Source organism: Callorhinus ursinus, unplaced genomic scaffold (assembly GCF_003265705.2).
Source record: "Callorhinus ursinus isolate GAN/ISIS: 27379988/994484 unplaced genomic scaffold, GSC_fseal_2.0 scaffold108, whole genome shotgun sequence".
Classification (NCBI taxonomy): domain Eukaryota; kingdom Metazoa; phylum Chordata; class Mammalia; order Carnivora; family Otariidae; genus Callorhinus; species Callorhinus ursinus.
The window spans coordinates 565,147-583,312 of NW_027397170.1; the positions used below are offsets into that span (position 1 = coordinate 565,147).

The 18,166-nt window shown below is 56.6% G+C and overlaps 2 protein-coding genes across 5 annotated transcripts in view; both read left to right on the forward strand.

The window, feature by feature from the left end:
- ODAD4 (outer dynein arm docking complex subunit 4) overlaps positions 1-7,859 on the forward strand; it is a 19,622-nt gene extending 11,763 nt beyond the window's left edge. Inside the window, 3 exon segments of the mRNA XM_073889521.1 lie at positions 353-597; positions 6,430-6,514; positions 7,553-7,859. Coding sequence (XP_073745622.1) covers positions 353-597; positions 6,430-6,514; positions 7,553-7,820 — 598 coding nt within the window. The 3' untranslated portion in view covers positions 7,821-7,859.
- A 2,060-nt stretch (positions 7,860-9,919) lies between these two features.
- On the forward strand, positions 9,920-16,940 carry CNP (2'',3''-cyclic nucleotide 3'' phosphodiesterase). 4 transcript variants are annotated; one of them, XM_025861713.2, is made up of 4 exons: positions 9,920-10,049; positions 11,254-11,923; positions 14,042-14,181; positions 15,541-16,940. In XM_025861713.2, exons 1-4 carry the CDS (start codon positions 10,047-10,049, stop codon positions 15,988-15,990), a joined length of 1,263 nt encoding a protein of 420 aa, XP_025717498.2. In that variant the 5' UTR covers positions 9,920-10,046; the 3' UTR covers positions 15,991-16,940. The 4 variants fall into 4 exon arrangements, with proteins under 4 accessions (XP_025717498.2, XP_025717499.2, XP_073745588.1 ...); XM_025861714.2 differs by lacking the exon at positions 9,920-10,049 and adding an exon at positions 10,090-10,212; XM_073889487.1 differs by lacking the exon at positions 9,920-10,049 and adding an exon at positions 10,338-10,442.
- Positions 16,941-18,166: the final 1,226 nt, after the last annotated feature.

Below are 18,166 nucleotides of genomic sequence, written 5' to 3' on the forward strand. Positions count from 1 at the left end.
ATCAATTTGGGAAATGCAGAAGAGTAGCAGGAAAATTGTCTTCCCTCCCGAAGACGATGATAGGTCTAATCCTGATCTTCCCTTATTGATATCTTGTTTTTTTTTTTATTCTAATCTTTTCTGTGTGGATTTTGTCTTCTATATACTTAATGATACTCTTCAATGTTATTTTTATGTTATTTGAAATGCAAGTTTACAAACATGATTTTCAGTTGTTGTATCAGTTCTATCTGTAAATGTACTAAAATGGCTTTGGCCGTTTTAAAATATCTTCATGCTTACTGGCTCCACCCCTGAGTCCGAAAGAACTGGTAGTTGGAGAATGAGTTCTGCTCGGCCTCCTATGGCTGAGTACAGGGTTTGAGTGGAAAGAACTGACCCTGGTTCTTCACATTCCCAGGTGGGAGGAGAAGATCCCTCTGGCAAAAACCACCCTGGAGAAGACCTGGTTGTTCCACGAGATCGGCCGCTGCTACTTGGAGCTGGACCAGGCCTGGCAAGCCCAGCATTACGGTGAGAAGTCCCAACAGTGTGCTGAGGAAGAAGGGGACATCGAGTGGCAGCTGAATGCGAGCGTTCTGGTGGCTCAGGCACAAGGTATGGGCACGGAGAGAGGACCACCCGAGCTACCAGGCCAGGGCTGGGGACCCTTAGCATCCCAGTGTGTCCCTGGCCAGATGAATGTGGACTCAGAGTGGAGGACAAAGCCCTCCATTTTGACCAGCGTGTGGTAAGTGCCTTCTTTAAGCTAAGCTCAGTGAGAGCGTGGGGCACCCCCGAAGCTCCCACTGAGGAGCTCAGCTGCAGATCAGCCCAGCATCGTGTCATCATCAAAACAGCGCCACTTCCTCTGGCCTTGGTACCCTTTGAGTGTGCATTCTTGCACTTAATCAACGTGTGAGCCAATGACGAAGGCATTGTCCTCTTTTCACAGATGGGGAAACTGAGGCACTGCCTGGTTAAGCTGACTGCCCCAGGTCCCATGAGGGACGTTTTCAGAGTGATGGAGATGTTCTTTTTCCCTGCAGAGCAGGGAGCCCAATGTGGGGTTCAATCCCAGGACCCTGGGATCATGACCTGAGCCGGAGGCAGACGTTTAACCGATTGAGCCACCCAGGTGCTTGATGGAGATGTTCTAAAACTGCGTTGTGGAGATCACTGTACAATTCCATAAAGTTACTGAAAGTCATTGAACTGTATACCCACAAATGGTGCATTTTATAATATCTAAATTACACCTCAATAAAGTTGTAAAAAATAACCCAGCAAGGGGTATGGGTGAGCAAGAATAGATGAAACAGAGTTGGTGGTATTTTGATAATTGTTGAAGCTGGGTGATGAGTCATAGGGGCTCACTATACTCCATCTATGTTTGTGTATATTTGAAATATTTCATAATACAAAGTTAGAAAGGAAATGGCTGGAGGTCACAGGTTAGTAAGCAATGAGGCTGGGACTAGAGCCCTGTCCCCTGCCCCCTGCGGGCACAGCAGACCCCCAGTGAGGGAGGCGATGTGGCAGGGGCTGTGGTCAAGGGCATCATCATTTTTTAAAAAAGATTTTATTTATTTATTTGACAGAGAGAGAGAATATACAAGCAGGGGGAGTAGCAGAGGGAGAGGGAGAAGCAGGCTTTCCAGTGGGGCAGGGAGCCTGACATGGGACTCAATCCCAGGGCCCTGGGATCATGATCTGAGCTGAAGGCAGACGCTCAATGGACTGAGCCACCCAGGTGTCCCAAGGGCATCATCATTCATTATTCTTAACACAAATACTTTCTTGGCACCTTCGAGGCACCAAGCGGGGTATACAGCAGGGATAACCACTGATAACCATGTCCTGCCTTCATGTCTGAGGAAGTCACTTTGAAGCAGAAACCTTAAGGATGAGAGGGCACCAACTATTCTAAAAGCTGAGGACAGGACTTTCCAGCCAACGGAACAGCATGTAGAAGGTGGGGAGGAGTTTGGCGGATTTAAGAAGCTAAAGGAGACCTGTGTCAGCGGGGCCCCTGGGGGCCCAGGAGGTCTGGATGGGGGAGGGTGATGAGGGGCCAGATCCGCAGGGCCTCATGGGCCTCATTACAAGTCAGAGATTCTCCCTTCAAAGCACAGGTAGAGACAACCACTGGAAGCTTTAAACTGGGGGAAGGCGTGAGTACTGGAGCTTTTCCTAGAACTCTTTCCTGTTCTCAGGAGGGCATAGCATAAGCTGAAGGGAAAATGCAATATACCCCTCCGGGTCAATGTTGTCCTCAGTCTACTCCTTTTTTTTTTTATAGATTTATTTATCGGGGCGCCTGGGTGGTGCAGTCACTTAAGGGTCCGACTCTTGGCTTCAGCTCAGGTCCTGATCTCAGGGGCGTGAGGCGGAGCCCCATGTCCAGCTCCGCGCTCAGCATGAAATCCGCTAAAGTCTCTCTCTCCCTCTGCCCCTCCCTGCTGTGTGCGCGCACTCGCTATAAAATCAATCAATCTTTAAAAAAGAGAGACATTTATTTATTTATTTTAGAGGGGGCGGGGAGAAACTTCAGCAGATTTCATGCTGAGTGCGGAGCCAGACACGGGGCTCGATGTCACGCCCCTGAGGTCAGGAGCTGACCTGAAACCAAGAGTCAGATGCTTAACCGACTGCACCATCCATGCGCCCCTCCTCAGTCAACTCTCGAGGACTTACTTGGCCCCGAGGGCCCCTGGAGAGCCAGCCAGCCACTGCTGCTCTCAGTTTCCCCACGCTGGGATGGAAAAATGAAATGCAGCCGCCTGGAGCCACTGGGTTCTAGAGGCCGCACAGCCTCGCAGGCAGAGCTTGGGCTCTGGGTCCTCCTGGCTCAGAAACCTTGGGTGGTCAGTCAGCCGGGCAACAATGAGATCCCAGATGCAGCACTAACCAGCTGGGTGAGTGAGCTCAGACAGCAGCTGCTTCCTCTCGGGGTTCAGACTGCGCCCATGTGGGGGCTGGACTCCAGCTGCTGGCCCGTGAGTCACAGCCAGCCCTTTGATACCTCTGTTGGTCTTCACAACATGTTAGGGCAATTTGAATGAACAATTTTAAAATACGGGTTTCCAGGGGCACCTAGGTGGCTCAGTCGGTTAAGCATCCGACTCTTTTTCTTAGCTCAGGCTTGAGCTCAGGGTTGTGAGTTCAAGCCCTGGTACTGGGCTGGACTCCACACATGTAGAGCCTACTTAAAAAAAAAAAAAAATATATATATATATATATATATATATATATGTGGATTTCCACTTCTGGAACAATCATACGTTGGGGCAAGATAGAATTGTCCTCCTGCCCTGGAGACACAAGATGTGTGCACAGGCCCTACCCCAGACCCTTCTTTCCTCTCTGACCTCTCTGAATGGCCTGCTATCCAAGACTCAGGTTCCTAGGTGCTGGTCCTTAGTGGTGAGCTGGCCCAGGAATGCGATGGAAAGCGTGGTGATGGGCAGCTCAGTGACACTGCCTGAGGCCTCGGGCTTCTACCTGACCCTGGGCAGGGCCGGGCAGCCACACTGTCCAACACGCAGTGTCACGATCTACCTGTGCTAGATCCTTTCTGCTTTCTGCTCCTTTCTGCTTTCCAGTCAAGCTGAGAGACTTCGAGTCGGCCGTGAGCAACTTTGAGAAGGCCCTGGAGAGAGCGAAGCTGGTCCACAACAACGAGGCGCAGCAGGCCATCATCAGTGTGAGCTGCCCACCCCCTGGGCCCTGGCTGCGGGGAGGGCGTGGGTGGGTCCTCAGCCTCAGTCAGCCAGAGCCCGGGGATTTATTACCCACCAAATGCAGGCCGCATTCTAGGTGGGGTAGTGGCTTTCAAATGCTCGCTGGTGCTCTCAGTTTATAGAGCAATCCAATATACCTATTTTTATTTGAAATAAACAATAGAAACGAAAGTTTAACAAAGCATATTTACCTTTACTATGTAGGCTATTTCTTATTATATTTTCCTTTTTCCTTTTGCTAAAGTTTCCATTTCCTTTTGTTTAATGCTGGTTGAAACTTCGACTGATTTTAGGGCTTGCCTTTTGGAAAATGCTGCTTCCTCCAGGAGACAACAAGAAATACAGTGTGACTGCCTCACTCACATGCCTTCAGCCAGGCAGCCCGCCACATGCCTCCAGTTAGACTCAAATGAATTAAAAGTAAATCAAATTTAAAATTCAGTTTCTCAGTCACACAGCCACATTTCAAGTGCTCAAAAGCCGCATGTGGCTTGTGGGTTCCAGAGTCTAGAGGATTCTCATGGTGGCAGAAATTTCTGTTGGATAGTGCGGGTGTAGACCATAAGGGTCAGGAGGCAGAGACCAGAGGTGAAGCCAGAAGGGGCCTGCAGGTGCATCAGACTTGCCACTGCTCCCAGAGCTGCTCCAGGCAGATGTCCACCTTCAGTAGGGTCAGTGCACTGACCTCAAAGATGCACAGGCAGTTTGCATGAGTCCCCTGGCCTCCCCACCCCCCACCACTCCCCCTAGGCTGCCCCATGTTGAAATTCCAGAGCTTCCTACCAGCATGTGGCTGGACCCCAGTAAGCATCTACTGGCATGAATTAATCAGGGCCCTTGTCCTTGGGGAGCTTGCCCCTGTGGTTAAGAGAGGCCAGACATGATAATGAGGGGGCACCACGAGGGGCATGGCCTCGAGGACCAGACTAAAGGTTCAGCAGGTACTCGGGAAAGGGAGCAGGGACCCTGGGAAGTGGCAGCCGAGGATGCTCTGGTTGGAGGTGGGCCCCCCGCTGGGCTTCGAAGGACCACAGAAGGGTTTGGCCAGGCTGAGAAGAGGCAAGAGCACTGAAGGCACTGGAGGCCATGGGCACTGAGAGGTCTGTGGGAAGCAGAAAAGAACCCCTGGGCCTGGATGCTAGGGGCTGGCTCACGATGGCAGAGGAGTAGGGCCAAAGGACCCTAGACGGTAGGTAGACCAGCTGGGACTTGAAGGGCTGGGAATAGCAGAGGGGCGACCTGATCTACTCAGATTTTTAGGGTGTGAGCTCACGGTTTGTGAGGACACTGGTGAGGCCACCCCTTTCCTGTAATGGTGGGGAAGTCGCCCCCGAGAGATTCCACCGTGTGGCAGTCTGTGCTCTCCCGTCCCCCGTCTCAGGGCAGCTTAGGCCTGCCACACTGCTGTTTTCTTCCTCTGTAGAGGGGGTTAGCTCCCCAAACGTGCACCTTGCCCTCCAAAGGAAGAGCGCTCCTTCCCTGAAGCCCTGTTGCTGCCCCTCCACTTGCACGCACTGTCTCTCGCCCTTAATGCCCTTCTGCAGGGTCACTCTGCAGCCGGAGAGGGACAGCTCCACAGTTCAACCCAGTAAATAGTTGCTGGCCACGGGCTGGCTCTGAGCTGCCCAGTCCAAAGGGGACAGCTGTGGTCCTGGCCCGCAGGAAGCTTGCTGTCAGCGGGAAGGTTAAAACAAAAACCCTTTGTTCCTGACCAGGGCGACAGGGACGAGGGGACCCAAGGTGAGAGCGCCCCACTGGATGAGGCAGGGCTGGGTTTTCCCATCAATGGGGTCTGGGGTCGCCTTGAAGGCTGGGCAGGGTTTTGAAAATGAGAGGCAGGGGCGCCTGGGTGGCTCAGTCGTTAATCGGCTGCCTTCAGCTCAGGTCAGGGTCCCAGGGTCCTGGGATCGAGCCCCGCATCGGGCTCCCTGCTCGGCGGGAAGCCTGCTTCTCCCTCTCTCACTCCCCCTGCTTGTGTTCCCTCTCTCGCTGTCTCTCTCTGTCAAATAAATAAATAAAATCTTAAAAAAAAAAAAAATGAGAGGCAAAGAGAAAAGGCCCCACGGCCTTGGTGACCCCTTGTGAGACCAGGTCCCTGCCACCTCACCCTCCCGGACCAGCAGCTCTGGGCAGGAAGATCAACACTCCACAAGCATGTCCAGGCCCCTTCGTCTCTCTGTGGATGGTTCCTGAGTGCCTACTGCGGCTCTGCCTGGAACTACATACGCACAGGCTGAGCCCCAGGCTGCCAGGGAACCTGTAGACACCCCGGGAGCCCCTCTCAAGATTGGCCAGCACCCCAGTCCCACCAGGCAGTGTGCTTCCAAGTCCCCTCCATGGCTTGCTGCCTTGCTGAGTGATTAGGGGCTTCACTGTCTCTACATTGGCTGGAGCCAAAAGAAACTTCTGGTAAAGAGGTCGAAATGAGCAGACAAGAGACAACTCTGAAATACATACCGAAGCCCGAGGGAGCTGAAGTCCGAGTTACCTGCAGTTGTGTATCTCCTCCCACTTAGTGTGGCTAATTCCAGGTCCACAAGTCTAAATTAACCCCGGGGCAGGAGTCTGTGCAGAAGCCCAGGGAAAATGGAGGGCAGCAAGGCTGGTGCAGAGTCCTGCCTTCTGGAGTTGGGGCTCAGGTGATGAAAGGGAAGGTGTGGGTGCCAACAGGGGCTAAGAGAGGTCACCAACTTCTCTCCACCCACAGGCCTTGGATGATGCCAACAAGGGCATCATCGAAGAGCTGAAGAAAACAGACTACAGGGAGACGCTGAGAGAAAAGAAAGAGAGAGGTGAGTGCCAGGAGGTAGCGCCAGGGTCCCTGTCCACGCTCTCCAGCAGCTCTTCCAGTCCTGGGGTTGGGTTCCCTGGGGCAGGAGAAGGAGGTCCAGCCCGCGGCCACTGCCCTGAGAGCCCGCTCCTGTATTTCTCCATCTCCAGGTATTAGTTAAGCACTCGTCATGCGCTGCGGAAGTGTGGGATTTGGGGGAGACAGAGGTTCGGCCCCTGCCCCGGAAGAGCCCACAGCCCAGGGGCAAAGCCAGGAGATTTGAGCTGTCAGCAAAGGGGCTCCTGCGTGTGCGCGGGAAGCAGCAGGAGCGAAGACACGGGGGCCGGGGGGGGGGCGGGGCGCGCCGGATGACAGTTCTACTCAGCTTCTGCCTGCCCCGCTGTGGTCTATCACCCCGGCAGCGTGGCGGTGACCCCTCCGGGCACCCAGGCACAGGGGGAGATCGGGTGTGAGGTTTTTGGGTGCCCCAGCAGCCAGATGACAGCCCTTTATTATGCAGCGCCCGCCATGTGGTGGCTGGGTCTCCTCAGGAAGGGCATCTGCCTCTGCTCCCACAGGCCCTTAGAGCTTCTCTCGGGACCCACCGGGGCAACAGAAGCTCCTAGCGGCCTCCCATCCCCTTGGCAGCCTACATGCGGCAGCTGCCGGGCTCTTCACCCCCGGACCGGCAGGCGGCAGCATTGCCCAGGTCTTCGCGGCCACGCAGCGGCCTCTTCCCTGCTAGGAACCTAGCCCCGCCCCCCCCCGCCCCCGGGCAGGCATCTTAGAGACCTGGGGCTTCCAGGAAGAGAGTATGGGGGAGACTCAGGAGGGCACTGTGACTTTTCTCTGTAAGCTCATAAAAACATGGAGCAAGGGTCCTTTTGATCATAAAAATAGCTCTCCAGCTGAACTCCCTGCTAACAGTCTGCTCATATTTTGATAGGGAACCTCCCAGTAAATGATGAATGTGCTTCCCAGGGACAAAGAATAACGGAGAATGAGGATGCTGGAGAAAAGAACCCCTGTCGTTTCCCAGCACCTGTGTTATTTCTCATAGGGAAAGAGAATGTGCTCTGAGAGCAGACCGTCCTGGGTTCAGATTCTGGCCCTGCCACTTATTTACTGGCAGCGTGACAACTGGCTGTGATTTCTCCGTCATCAGTCTCAGGTCCTTTGACGACGAACTCCGATCACTGACACTATGCCGTGAATTCCATGACAACCGCGCGACATCACCTCTGCAGCCCGCCGGGTGCCTGGAACAGGGCTGGTGCTCAGGAAACAGTGACCCGCTGTCTCTCAGAAGCGCAGGCCCCAGGGGTTGAGGTGCCCCCGGGCCCAGAGATGGCCAAACTTTTACTTTTCTTCCCTCCTTTCTCTTGTTTTTCAGAAGAGGCCACTGAATTAGAAACCTTGAGAGCAGCGGTGGCAGGGAAGGAGAAGGAAAGCGCGAGAAGAGCGAGAGACGAGCCTGAGAAGGTGATGAAGCACTGGGAGCGAGAGCTAGCTGACAGTGAGAAAGAGACGGAAGACGAGTTGTCTCAGGAAACTCTGAGGGTCGCAGCGAGTGGACATGAAGAAAACAGGCAGAGAGAAGTAGGGGAAGCCAGCTCCTTCAGAACAGGGCTGGGAGCCACAGGGCAAGACTCAGGAGATGTTGCCAAGGGAGTGTCCAGAGACCTGGGCACAGGAAGCGAGGGAGAGGAGAACGGGAAACCGTTAGAAGTGGGCAGAATGGAATCAAGAGAAATTTACAGGAGGCCTTCAGAGCTGGACCAGAAACCCTTAGGAGAATTAAGCAGAAGGAAATCGCAAGGACTGGAGAGTCAAGTTTCAGAAGACAACAGAAGAGAGTCAGAAGAAATAGGGAAAACAGAACTGGGAGAAACAGCAGAAGCGACAAAGGCAGAAAATGGTGAAAACGTGGAAGAAGGTGAAAAAGAAGATGAATAAAGCAGCAGGCATCAGGACTAGGGATCTTGGGGATCTTATTCAACTGGACTTGAAATTTCAGGCTGAGATTTTTCTTTCATAGGAGAACAGGTGGACTGGGCTCCTCCACAGGTCGCCTCTGCCTCTTTCTGTTACTGTTTTCCTTTCAATAGATATCTCTCACTCTTACAAACCCCGAGTCTGTCATTTTGCCTCCCTGTTCACCCACAAGAGCCTTAGAGAATGAGGACCCGGCTCGGGGTACCCCTCTCCAAGCAGAACGCTGACCTTACCCTGGCCAGGTGACAAACACAGTCTCCAAGCAAGGCCTGATCCCGGAGTGTGATCAAGGTGGGAAATGTGCTCCTCTCCCCTGGGCCTGTCCAGGGACCTCATGGAAGAAATGATAGGGGTGCTAAGCAGAAAGCATTTCAGGATGGTAAGGAAACAGGTGAGCTCCAAGGGACCAGGCTAGCTTAAAGGGGAAGAAAAGGAAAGGCCTGGGAGTAGAGGTACGTCTGGGCAGCCACTGGACGTGGGTTCATCTTGCTCAGTGCCTGCTATGGTCACAGCACTGTGGGAGGCTTGACGGGAGAAGTGATGATGGGTCACGCCGAGGCCTGGCAGGCACGATGAAGTGAACGCTGGCATTGATAGGGGCATTGTGCTCGAGGAGCCCAGAGGAAGAGAGTTCCTGCCCGAGAACAGGGAGCAGTCCCCAGGAGGAGGGGCGGCTGGACTCCACCTGCGCCACCTGCAGGCGGTACAGTCAAGTAAATCAGGCTCCGGGAGCTGGTTTCCTCCTCCGTAGAACGGGTATCTGCCTCCGGGGTTGGCGTCAGGCTTCTATGAGTGCTCAGCACAGCACTTGGTACACGGGAAGCTCTCCGAAATCCGACCGAGTTTTCGGTGCCTTCGCAGAGGAGGTGGCAGCTGAACAGCTGCCTCAGAGGATGAGCTAGGATTTCACTACATTATTCATCTGTCCCCCGGCTATGGCCATCCTGGTTCCATCTCTTGGATGGTCCTTGGAAAGGTTAGGGCTGAAGTTAGGCCAGCTAGGACCAGACCCCGACTAATGTGAGGCAAGTGAGGCATTTCAGATGCAGTATTTCACAGGGCGCCATGAAACTCACTAAGCAACATACAGTATGTTAATGTAATGTTGTAAAACACACACACACACACACACTGCAAAACCCCCACGAGAGATACAATATCACAATTTTAAATAAAGACCGGATCTGACCTTGCATTTGCATGACCCTGCCTCCCTGGCCTCAACCCAACCCCGGCCCGGGGCCGGGGAAAGGTGACTGCCTCCCTCTGTCTAGAGCTCCTCGGGACCTCTCCAGGGTACACGTGCGCCGCAGCCGGCCGGGGCGGGACGCGCGACCACTTCCTCTCAGCGCAGAAATAGTTTCGGGTTTCGATTCGCCGCGCCTGCGCGGAGAGGCCCCGCCCCGCCCCCGGCCCGCCGCGCGCGCTCCGCCCCCGGGCTATCTAAGGCGGCCCGGCGCGGGGGCGCGCGACCGCTGGGCTCCGTGTCCCTCCGCGCAGGCGGGCGGCCTCGGAGAGCTAGTGCCTGCCAAGGCGGCCACGGCGGCGCCCCCCTCATCATGGTGAGCGGGCGCGGACAGGCGGGAGGGGCGGGGGCGGGCCGGGGAAGCACCCTGACGGAAAACGGGAGTTCGGGGGGATTTTCGGGAGGACGTGGCATGCAAATGAGGACCCGAGGTTCCGGAGTTGAGCTCCGGCTTGCTGGGCCGTGGGGTGCAGCCTGAGGTAGGGGAGACCCGGGCCGAGTTGGGGAGCGGGCACGGCCGCTGGGGGAGCGTGGGGTCGGGCGTCGCGGGAGCTCGTGGCGCCGAGTGTGGGCCGGAGCTAGTGCGGGGCGGGCATTCGTCGCCTGCTCCCGCCCGAGGGCCTTCTCTGAGAAGAGCCCGTGGCCGCGCCGCGCTCGGGGTGCCGCCGGGAGGTGGAGCCGCTTCAGAGGAGACCGCTTACAGCAACAGGTGGTGTCACTTGTGGCTTTTAGCAGGCGGGAAGACAAGTGGCTCAGAGAGGTGCTGCTGACGCACAGCAAAGTGGGGGGCAGAGCTGGACCCCGGACGCAGGTGCCCTGGGACGCCCAGTCCTGGGGCAGGCACAAAGACCACGACTTTGTGGGGGGCCGAGGGGCAGAGGAGGAGGCGGCAGGCGTGGTGAATGAGGCCCTTTGTCCAGCGCTCTCCTGCCCTGCCCCCCACCAGCCCTTCTGTGGGACCATTGTCCCCCCCCATCCCAGACAAGAGAGTATTATCTGTTGCCGCCCTTGTGGGGGGAGGGAAGGCAGTCTTTGGGTAACCCTTCTCCACCCCCAGCCTCCTCTGCGCACCCAGAGCCCGGGCAGCTGTGGCTTCGCCCAGACAGAGCAGCCCCACCTCCAAAGAGGTCATCCTTAATAGGTGCCAGGAATATAAAGTTAGGGTCCGCGCCAGAAGCACGGGCCTGCGCTTCCAGCACTCTTCCCCGTTGAGAGGCGGCGGCAGTGGGGGATCCTTGAAGCCTCAGCTCTGACCAGCGGGAATTAGGAGCTTAGGAACGCTCAGACAAGCTCTCCCGTCCCTCCTCCTCCACCACAAGCTGGCGGCTACCCGGGCCGGAGGAGGAGAAGGTCCAGTCCTGGGCTTGGGAAGGTGCCCCCTGCACCGGGGGTGCTTATAACTCAGGGCTGGGAGGCCCGAGGAGAACGAGGCCAGAGTCAAGGGGGCGAGGCCGAGGGGGGCGGGGAGGCGGGGTGGCCTCGAGTGAGCCGGCTGACATCTGCTCTTGCCCTCCTCACAGAACAGAAGCTTCTCCCGGAAGAGCCACACGTTCCTGCCCAAGATCTTCTTCCGCAAAATGTCCTCCTCAGGGGCCAAGGACAAGCCTGAGCTGCAGTTTCCTTTCCTGCAGGATGAGGAGACCGTGGCCACGCTGCAGGAGTGCAAGACCCTCTTCATCCTGCGCGGCCTGCCCGGGAGCGGCAAGTCCACCCTGGCGCGGGTCATCGTGGACAGGTACCGGGACGGCACCAAGATGGTGTCTGCCGACGCCTACAAGATTACCCCCGGGGGCCGAGGAGACTTCTCTGAGGAGTACAAGCGGCTGGACGAGGACCTGGCCGCCTACTGCCGCCGGGACGTGCGCGTCCTGGTGCTGGATGACACCAACCACGAGCGGGAGCGGCTGGAGCAGCTCTTTGAATTGGCCGACCAGTACCAGTACCAGGTGGTGCTGGTGGAGCCCAAGACGGCGTGGCGGCTGGACTGCGCCCAGCTCAAGGAGAAGAACCAGTGGCAGCTGTCGGCCGACGAGCTCAAGAAGCTGAAGCCGGCGCTGGAGAAGGACTTCCTGCCGCTCTACTTCGGCTGGTTCCTGACCAAGAAGAGTTCCGAGAGCCTCCGCAAAGCCGGCCAGGCCTTCCTGGAGGAGCTGAGCAACCACAAGGGCTTCAAGAAGGAGCTGCGACACTGTAGGTGGCGGGCGGGGGCCTTCCCAAGCCTCCCTTGCTGGGCACGCGGTGCCAAGCACCTGGGACTGCCGCTGCCCTCCCAGCACGGGAGCCGAGGGGGGCTGCAGGGGTGGAGGCGGAGGCGCAGTAGGTCATGGGGAGAGCTGCTTCCCAAGGACCCCTCTCTCACTGCGCCCCCTCCTCCCTGCCCCCCTGGATGGAGACCACTGGCCCTGTCCTTGGATGGGGGGAGGGACAAATTCCCGCACCACGGGAAGCATGTCCACATTTCCTACCACCTGAGAGGGAGAACCTGCTTCGATGTTTCTACCTTGTGTTTAGCTGTAGAGCCATCTTTCTGAAGTAAAATATTCCATGGAGGGGCGCCCGGCTGGCTCAGTGGGTAGAGCCTGTGACTCTTGATTTCAGGGTCATGAATCCCAGCCCCATGTTGGGTGGAGAGATCACTAAAGAAGGAAGGGGCGCCTGGGTGGCTCAGTTAAGCGACCGACTCTTGATTTTGGCTCAGGTCATGATCTCAGGATCATGAGATCGAGCCCGCATTGGAGCCTGCTTAAGATTCTTTCTCTCCTCTCCCTCTGCCCCCCTCCCCCCCGCTAAATAAATAAATAATAAAAAACCCTAAAAAAAAAAATGCCATGGAATCCTAAGGTGCAAAAAAATCACAACTAAGACTACTGTGACTTGACTGGGTATGGTTCCCAGGTCTCGGGCTGCCCAGTGCACCTCCTGTGGCTTCCGGCAGCTCCAGAGAACAGCCACACACCCAGTGCAGGTCCCTCCTCTTGTGGAGGGGAAAACGCCCAGGAGGGATGTGGGATTTGCCCAGAGCCGTGGTGAGAGCCCTGGACTCTGTCAGCCCTAGCAGGGGCCTCCCCATATTGGGTGGGACCTCTCCTGGCAAGGGCTGTTTGCTCCGGGGAAGGGTAGGTTTGGGATAAGGGAGGCCTTCATTTTCCTACAGTGGCCTCTTAGGGATCTGTCACCCACTACTCTGTCCCATTAACCCATTTCTGGTGTCCCCAAATTTTAGATTATCTTCCTCGTTGAAATATCCCCACCCATATTTCTGTGTTGTCTGGGGGGCAAAATCTGTGCCTGGATATGTGCTCAGAGGTCTCTTCTTGGCTCCTAAAGCTGGAACGCTGGGAAACCAGGGAACGGTGACGCCCGCAGTGATGTTGTCCAGGTGTGAGCCCTGCACCTGGAATTGCTTAGCAGAAAAGCACCCTACAGGCAGGGCTCCTGGTTAGAGCTGCTCTGCCTCTTGAAGTTGCTTTTACCACTAAAAACTGCCGCCCTTTCCTGCCTAGGACACGGGCCTTTTCTCAGAGCACAGCTCTCCCTCCCCTGTGGAGGGTGACGGACATCCTTGCAGGGACTCAACTCTGGGAGTAAATACAACAGATCTAGTGACTCTGAAACGAGCCCTAAGGCCTGGAGTCTGGAAATTGGAAATCACAGATACCCCAGGTCTCACCATATGATATCATTATATCCCAAGACCCTTCCTACTCTAGGCCCTTTATAGGCTCTTATCCACCAAACAGGCCTGCGCGGTACATGTTACAGTGACCAGGGAACTTCTGGTCCGGGTAGGCCCGAGTGAAAGGGGGCACGGCTAAGAGTTCCCCGGGTGGTCCTGGGAAAATGGGTGTATGGTCACCCTAATGGTACGTGATTGACAGAAAAGGGTCAATCAGGTGCCCCAGGCCAAAGGACTTATGCTCTGACTCCTTCCATCATACGACAGTTCCAACACTCTTGCTTTTCTACCCCGTTTTTCATGACCTGCTTCCCTCTTCCAGATGTGGAGCTGGTAAGGCCGGGAGCCCCTTGGCCTATGCTGCCTATTCCTGGGTTACGAGGGTGTCGCTTTCCAAATCTGAAGAGAGATGTAAAAATGTACATAACCTGAAACCAGGGAATTTAGACACCTTTTCGTAGCTCTGACATGGCTATTAGTTTGACCAACTAAGGAAGGAGTGGATTATGGTGGATTGCTGAAGAACTTACACTTGACATCGTTTTCCCCTCTGAGCCTCCATGGTCTTGGTGTTGGGTATTAGGGCGGCCCCTGCTCTCCTGCCCTGACTGCCCGCTTCTCTCTCCCTGCAGTTGTCTCTGGGGATGAGCCCAGGGAGAAGATCGAACTGGTCACCTACTTTGGGAAGAGACCCCCAGGCGTGCTGCACTGCACAACCAAGTTCTGTGACTACGGGAAGGCTGCGGGGGCAGACGAGTATGCCCAGCAGGATGTGAGTGCTCCCCCGGGACACCCAGCTGAGGTGGGGAGAGGGCAGGGTCTTCTGGAAATGGGGACTGGCTCAAGGCGGGGACCAGAAGCCAGACAGCCTCTCAGGAAAAACGGTATCTCCTGCTCCAGCTCGCCCCCTCCCCAGGCTTAGTCACACAGAGGTCAGCTGCCCCTTCTACCCGCCCGCCCCCAGCACTGCCACCAGCCTGCGTGCTCGCCCCCAAGGCCTGGCCACCAGTGCCTTTTCCTGCTGCCGACTGATGGGTCGGCAGCAGGCTCCCGCTCTGGCCTCTAAGCCTGTGTGGAGTTCCAAAGGTTAGGTGTCCCCAGCCCCCAGCGAGCCTGGTGCTCGGAGGTCCCGGTCCCCAGGCCTGGCCTTGCCCTGGAGGAGGGCGCATTGAGGGATAGTGGGGCTATTGGCTTCGGCGTGCCACCCTTTTCCCTCCTCCCACTCAGCCACTCTCTCGGGCCCGCAGCCTCTGATGCTCGGTCCTTAAGCCACAGGCATGTGGCCCAGCTGCGCACTGCTCTCCAGCCTCTGGTGGCCTTCTCAGCGAGGCCTTCCTCCAACCCCCACCCCGTCTCCCCCACTTGTCTGCCCCGGTTAACGCAGCAGCCGTTTGACTGACTGTTCGTTGGGTCTCCCCACCTGCAGTCTTGAGTTGGGCTTGCTGTCGTACAGAGCTGTATGGCTGCATAGGTAACGTCCAGACCAGCTCAGCCATTAATGCACTCGGCTGTGTTTATTAAGCACCCGTTAGGCACCAGGAAGGGACTGTGAGCACAAGAGACACTTTATGGTCGGTTGGGAGAGATGGTCTGAGAGTCAGCTAGAACCAGGTGTAAACCAAGGTGTTCGGATTTTGATCCACTCGGATTTTGATCCAAGGCATTTATTTCTGACCTCTGGGATACTGCCTGGGGCACTCGGGTGGCTTTTACCAGGATGAGCTGAGTAGCAGTGACAACAGCACTTGTCACGTGCCTGTCACTGTTCTAGAATCTTCACCCAGACACTCGTTTAATCCAGGCCCTGAGGTAGGTTCCAGCATCATCCCTGTAGAACAGGGGAATGAGCCAACGCAGAGAGGTTTAAGGGCCGCCGGGAGGTGGGGCACCAGGCTCTGACTTGGGCAGGTCTGGCCTTCAGCACCACCTGTGTCCTCCGGCACCTCTGGCACCTCCACTCTCAAGTCAGCCTGTACCTGTGTCCCTGGAAGGATGTCGTCTGAGACAAGGGCCACGTGCGCCTTTTACCCGAGGGTTCTGCTCAGTGGTGCTCACCTCTGCTAGGCCCATCCTTGGTCAAGTCTGCTCTGGGGGCCACCACGTCTGGCTTAGCGCTGTTCTGTCCCCGCAGGTGGTGAAGAAGTCTTACTGCAAGGCCTTCACGCTGACTGTCACCGCCCTCTTCGTGACGCCCAAAACTACGGGAGCCCGGGTGGAGCTGAGCGAGCAGGAGCTGCCGTTGTGGCCAAATGACGTGGACAAGCTGTCCCCCTCCGACAGCCTGCCCCGGGGGAGCCGGGCTCACATCACCCTCGGCTGCGCGGGTGACGTGGAGCCCGTGCAGACGGGCATTGACCTCCTGGAGATTGTGCGACAGGAGAAGGGGGGCAGCCGAGGCGAGGAGGTGGGTGAGCTCAGCCGGGGCAAACTCTACTCCTTGGGCAATGGGCGTTGGCTGCTGAGCCTGGCCAAGAAGCTGGAGGTCAGGGCCATCTTCACGGGATACTACGGGAAGGGCAAACCTGTACCCACACACGGCAGCCGCAAGGGGGGCGCCTTGCAGTCCTGCACCATCATCTGAGTGTGTCAGCCCCCCACTCCTAGAAAGGAAAAGGTGGGGGAGAGGGAAGCATGCCTTCTGCTTGATCTTTACGGTGTTTTGTTTTTTTTTTTTACTCAGTTAACCTTTCTGTAACTTTTTAAAACCTTGTAACTTTTCCTGCCCTCCCTCATCCCCTCTAACACCCAAGCTTTCACCACAAGATGGGGTGTGGGGAGCGCTGTTCAGGAACCCAGAGCGAAGCCGCAGCCGCAACCCCAAGCCCTGCCACCTGTCCCGGGTCCCCTGCCCCGAGCCAGCCAGCGGGGGAGACGCCCCAGAGCTGCACGTCCCCACAGGGTGGTCATGGCGGCCGCAGGAAACTGGCCGTGGATTTGAGAGGGTGGGGGAATCCCTGGGCTTTGACCCCGAGTCTTAATCATTGCAGCCCCATGACGTAGGCTGAGGCTTTTTACCAGGGTACAAAAGGGGCTTTACGTCCCACCTTTGGCCCTAAATGCCTGTCCCCTCTTCCTTTACACTGTGATTAGGGAACATTGGACAGCCGCCTCCCAGCTGGCTGCAGGTCTTGCCCCAGGAAGGGGGTGGGCTGGCCAACCTTTCCGGCGGTGTCGCTCTGCTGTGGGGAGATGAGGAGACTGAAGCCAGAGAAAGTACCGTCTGCCCAGTCCAGCTTGTGTCCTTGGTGCCTCCCCTCCAGGGGGTTAGTCGGTGGGGACCAAGAGCCAACTGAGTGGACCCCTGCCTGGTCAGGGCCAAGCCCCAGCTGGTGCCTCTGAGAAGGAGTTTTTAACATTGGTACGTGTGCTGTGGTTCCTGGGGTGCCCTCTGCTGCCCCCCTGCTCAGTAACAGGGCCTTGCTAATCAGGTTGTCACTGGATGAAAGTGCTTGAGATTTAAGTTACTATCCTGGCTTTGCCCGACCTCAGTGACTTGTAAGACTGACTGTGAAATAAACCGTGTTAATCCTGGCCGTGTACAGTCTCTCTCACCCTTCTGTGCCCAGCTCAGTCTTCCCTGGGGCCAGGGCTGGTGTATCAGGACTGGCTTTGTCCCACGGCTTGGGGCCATCGGTCCTGTCTCCCCTCTGCTGGCTGGGCACAGCTGTGGTGAGGCTGGGCAGCTGAACAGTGTTGGCTTTCATGAGGCAGCAGAAAGGAGAGCGGCTGATCTTAGACGCACACAGAAGGTGGGGGGTGGCTGGGTCTGAGGGACGTGAAGCAGAGCCTGTCCTCCCCCATTAACTGCGGCAACAGGCCCACAGGTGTGCCAGCCCCAAGCAATCAGAGGGACTGCTCAGCCAGACCAATGGTTCCTGGTCTTGGGTTTCCGCCAGTTCTCTAGGGAAGGCCACCCTCAGGTCATGCTGTTGCAAACACAAGGGAAGACCTGGCATTTGGGAGTTCCGTACAGGCCAGTGGGGGAGCTTCTCAGGCCTAACTCAGTCATACTATCGCCATGGCCTTGGCACCAGTGGGGGAAGACTGGAAAGCAAGGGGCCGGGGCTCGGAAGGAAGAGAAGCAGTAAGTTACCTATTTGGTCCATGGTCCTTTCTCAGCCAGCTCTACCACCAAAGCGCCAAAAGTCTAAGCATCAAAGTCTCAAATCCCTCTGCCTGGAACTTCTAAAAAGATTACCTGCCATGAACACTATGTTTGACTTGAACAGCAGGACACTGGCCACCACTTCCTCCCCCAGCTTGTCTCCCACACGGGGGACAGCCGCGAAGAAGGCGAGGGGTATTTACTAAGAACGCTGTTTCCAACCATGTGAGCTTAAGGTCTGTGACTGGACCCTGGGGCCCAGGAGCTGTACGTCCCACTTGGAAAGGGTCTGGGGGTCGAGGAGGCAGGGCTTTGTCCCTGTCCTCCATCCCTTAGCCTGCAGTGGCCGCAGGACTGTGAGGGCCTGTGTAAACCTCCTCTGAGTCAGCCCAGCCTCAGACTTAGCACCCAGCCATGCTCCACATGAGCTTCTAGTGAGTTGTGGGCCTTACCATCAAATCACCCGTGACTGACATCAGGTGGGGCCCAACAGCATACTCAGGCCTGCTCAGCACTCACAGGCTGAATAGGTTTGGGAGAGGCGGACAGCACATCCCCCTGCCATGAGGCCCTGGGTGCCCATAACCCTTATGGGCAGGTGCTGAGCCTACAATCCACGTCCGTACCAGCTCCATGCTGGGGACTCAGCTCT

Bases quoted from the DNA above. Each gene is read 5' to 3' on its own strand.
- CNP (XM_025861713.2), top strand. The intron at 11,924-14,041 runs GTAGGTGGCGGG...CTCTCCCTGCAG, and splicing joins CAAGAAGGAGCTGCGACACT to TTGTCTCTGGGGATGAGCCC. The intron at 14,182-15,540 runs GTGAGTGCTCCC...CTGTCCCCGCAG, and splicing joins ACGAGTATGCCCAGCAGGAT to GTGGTGAAGAAGTCTTACTG.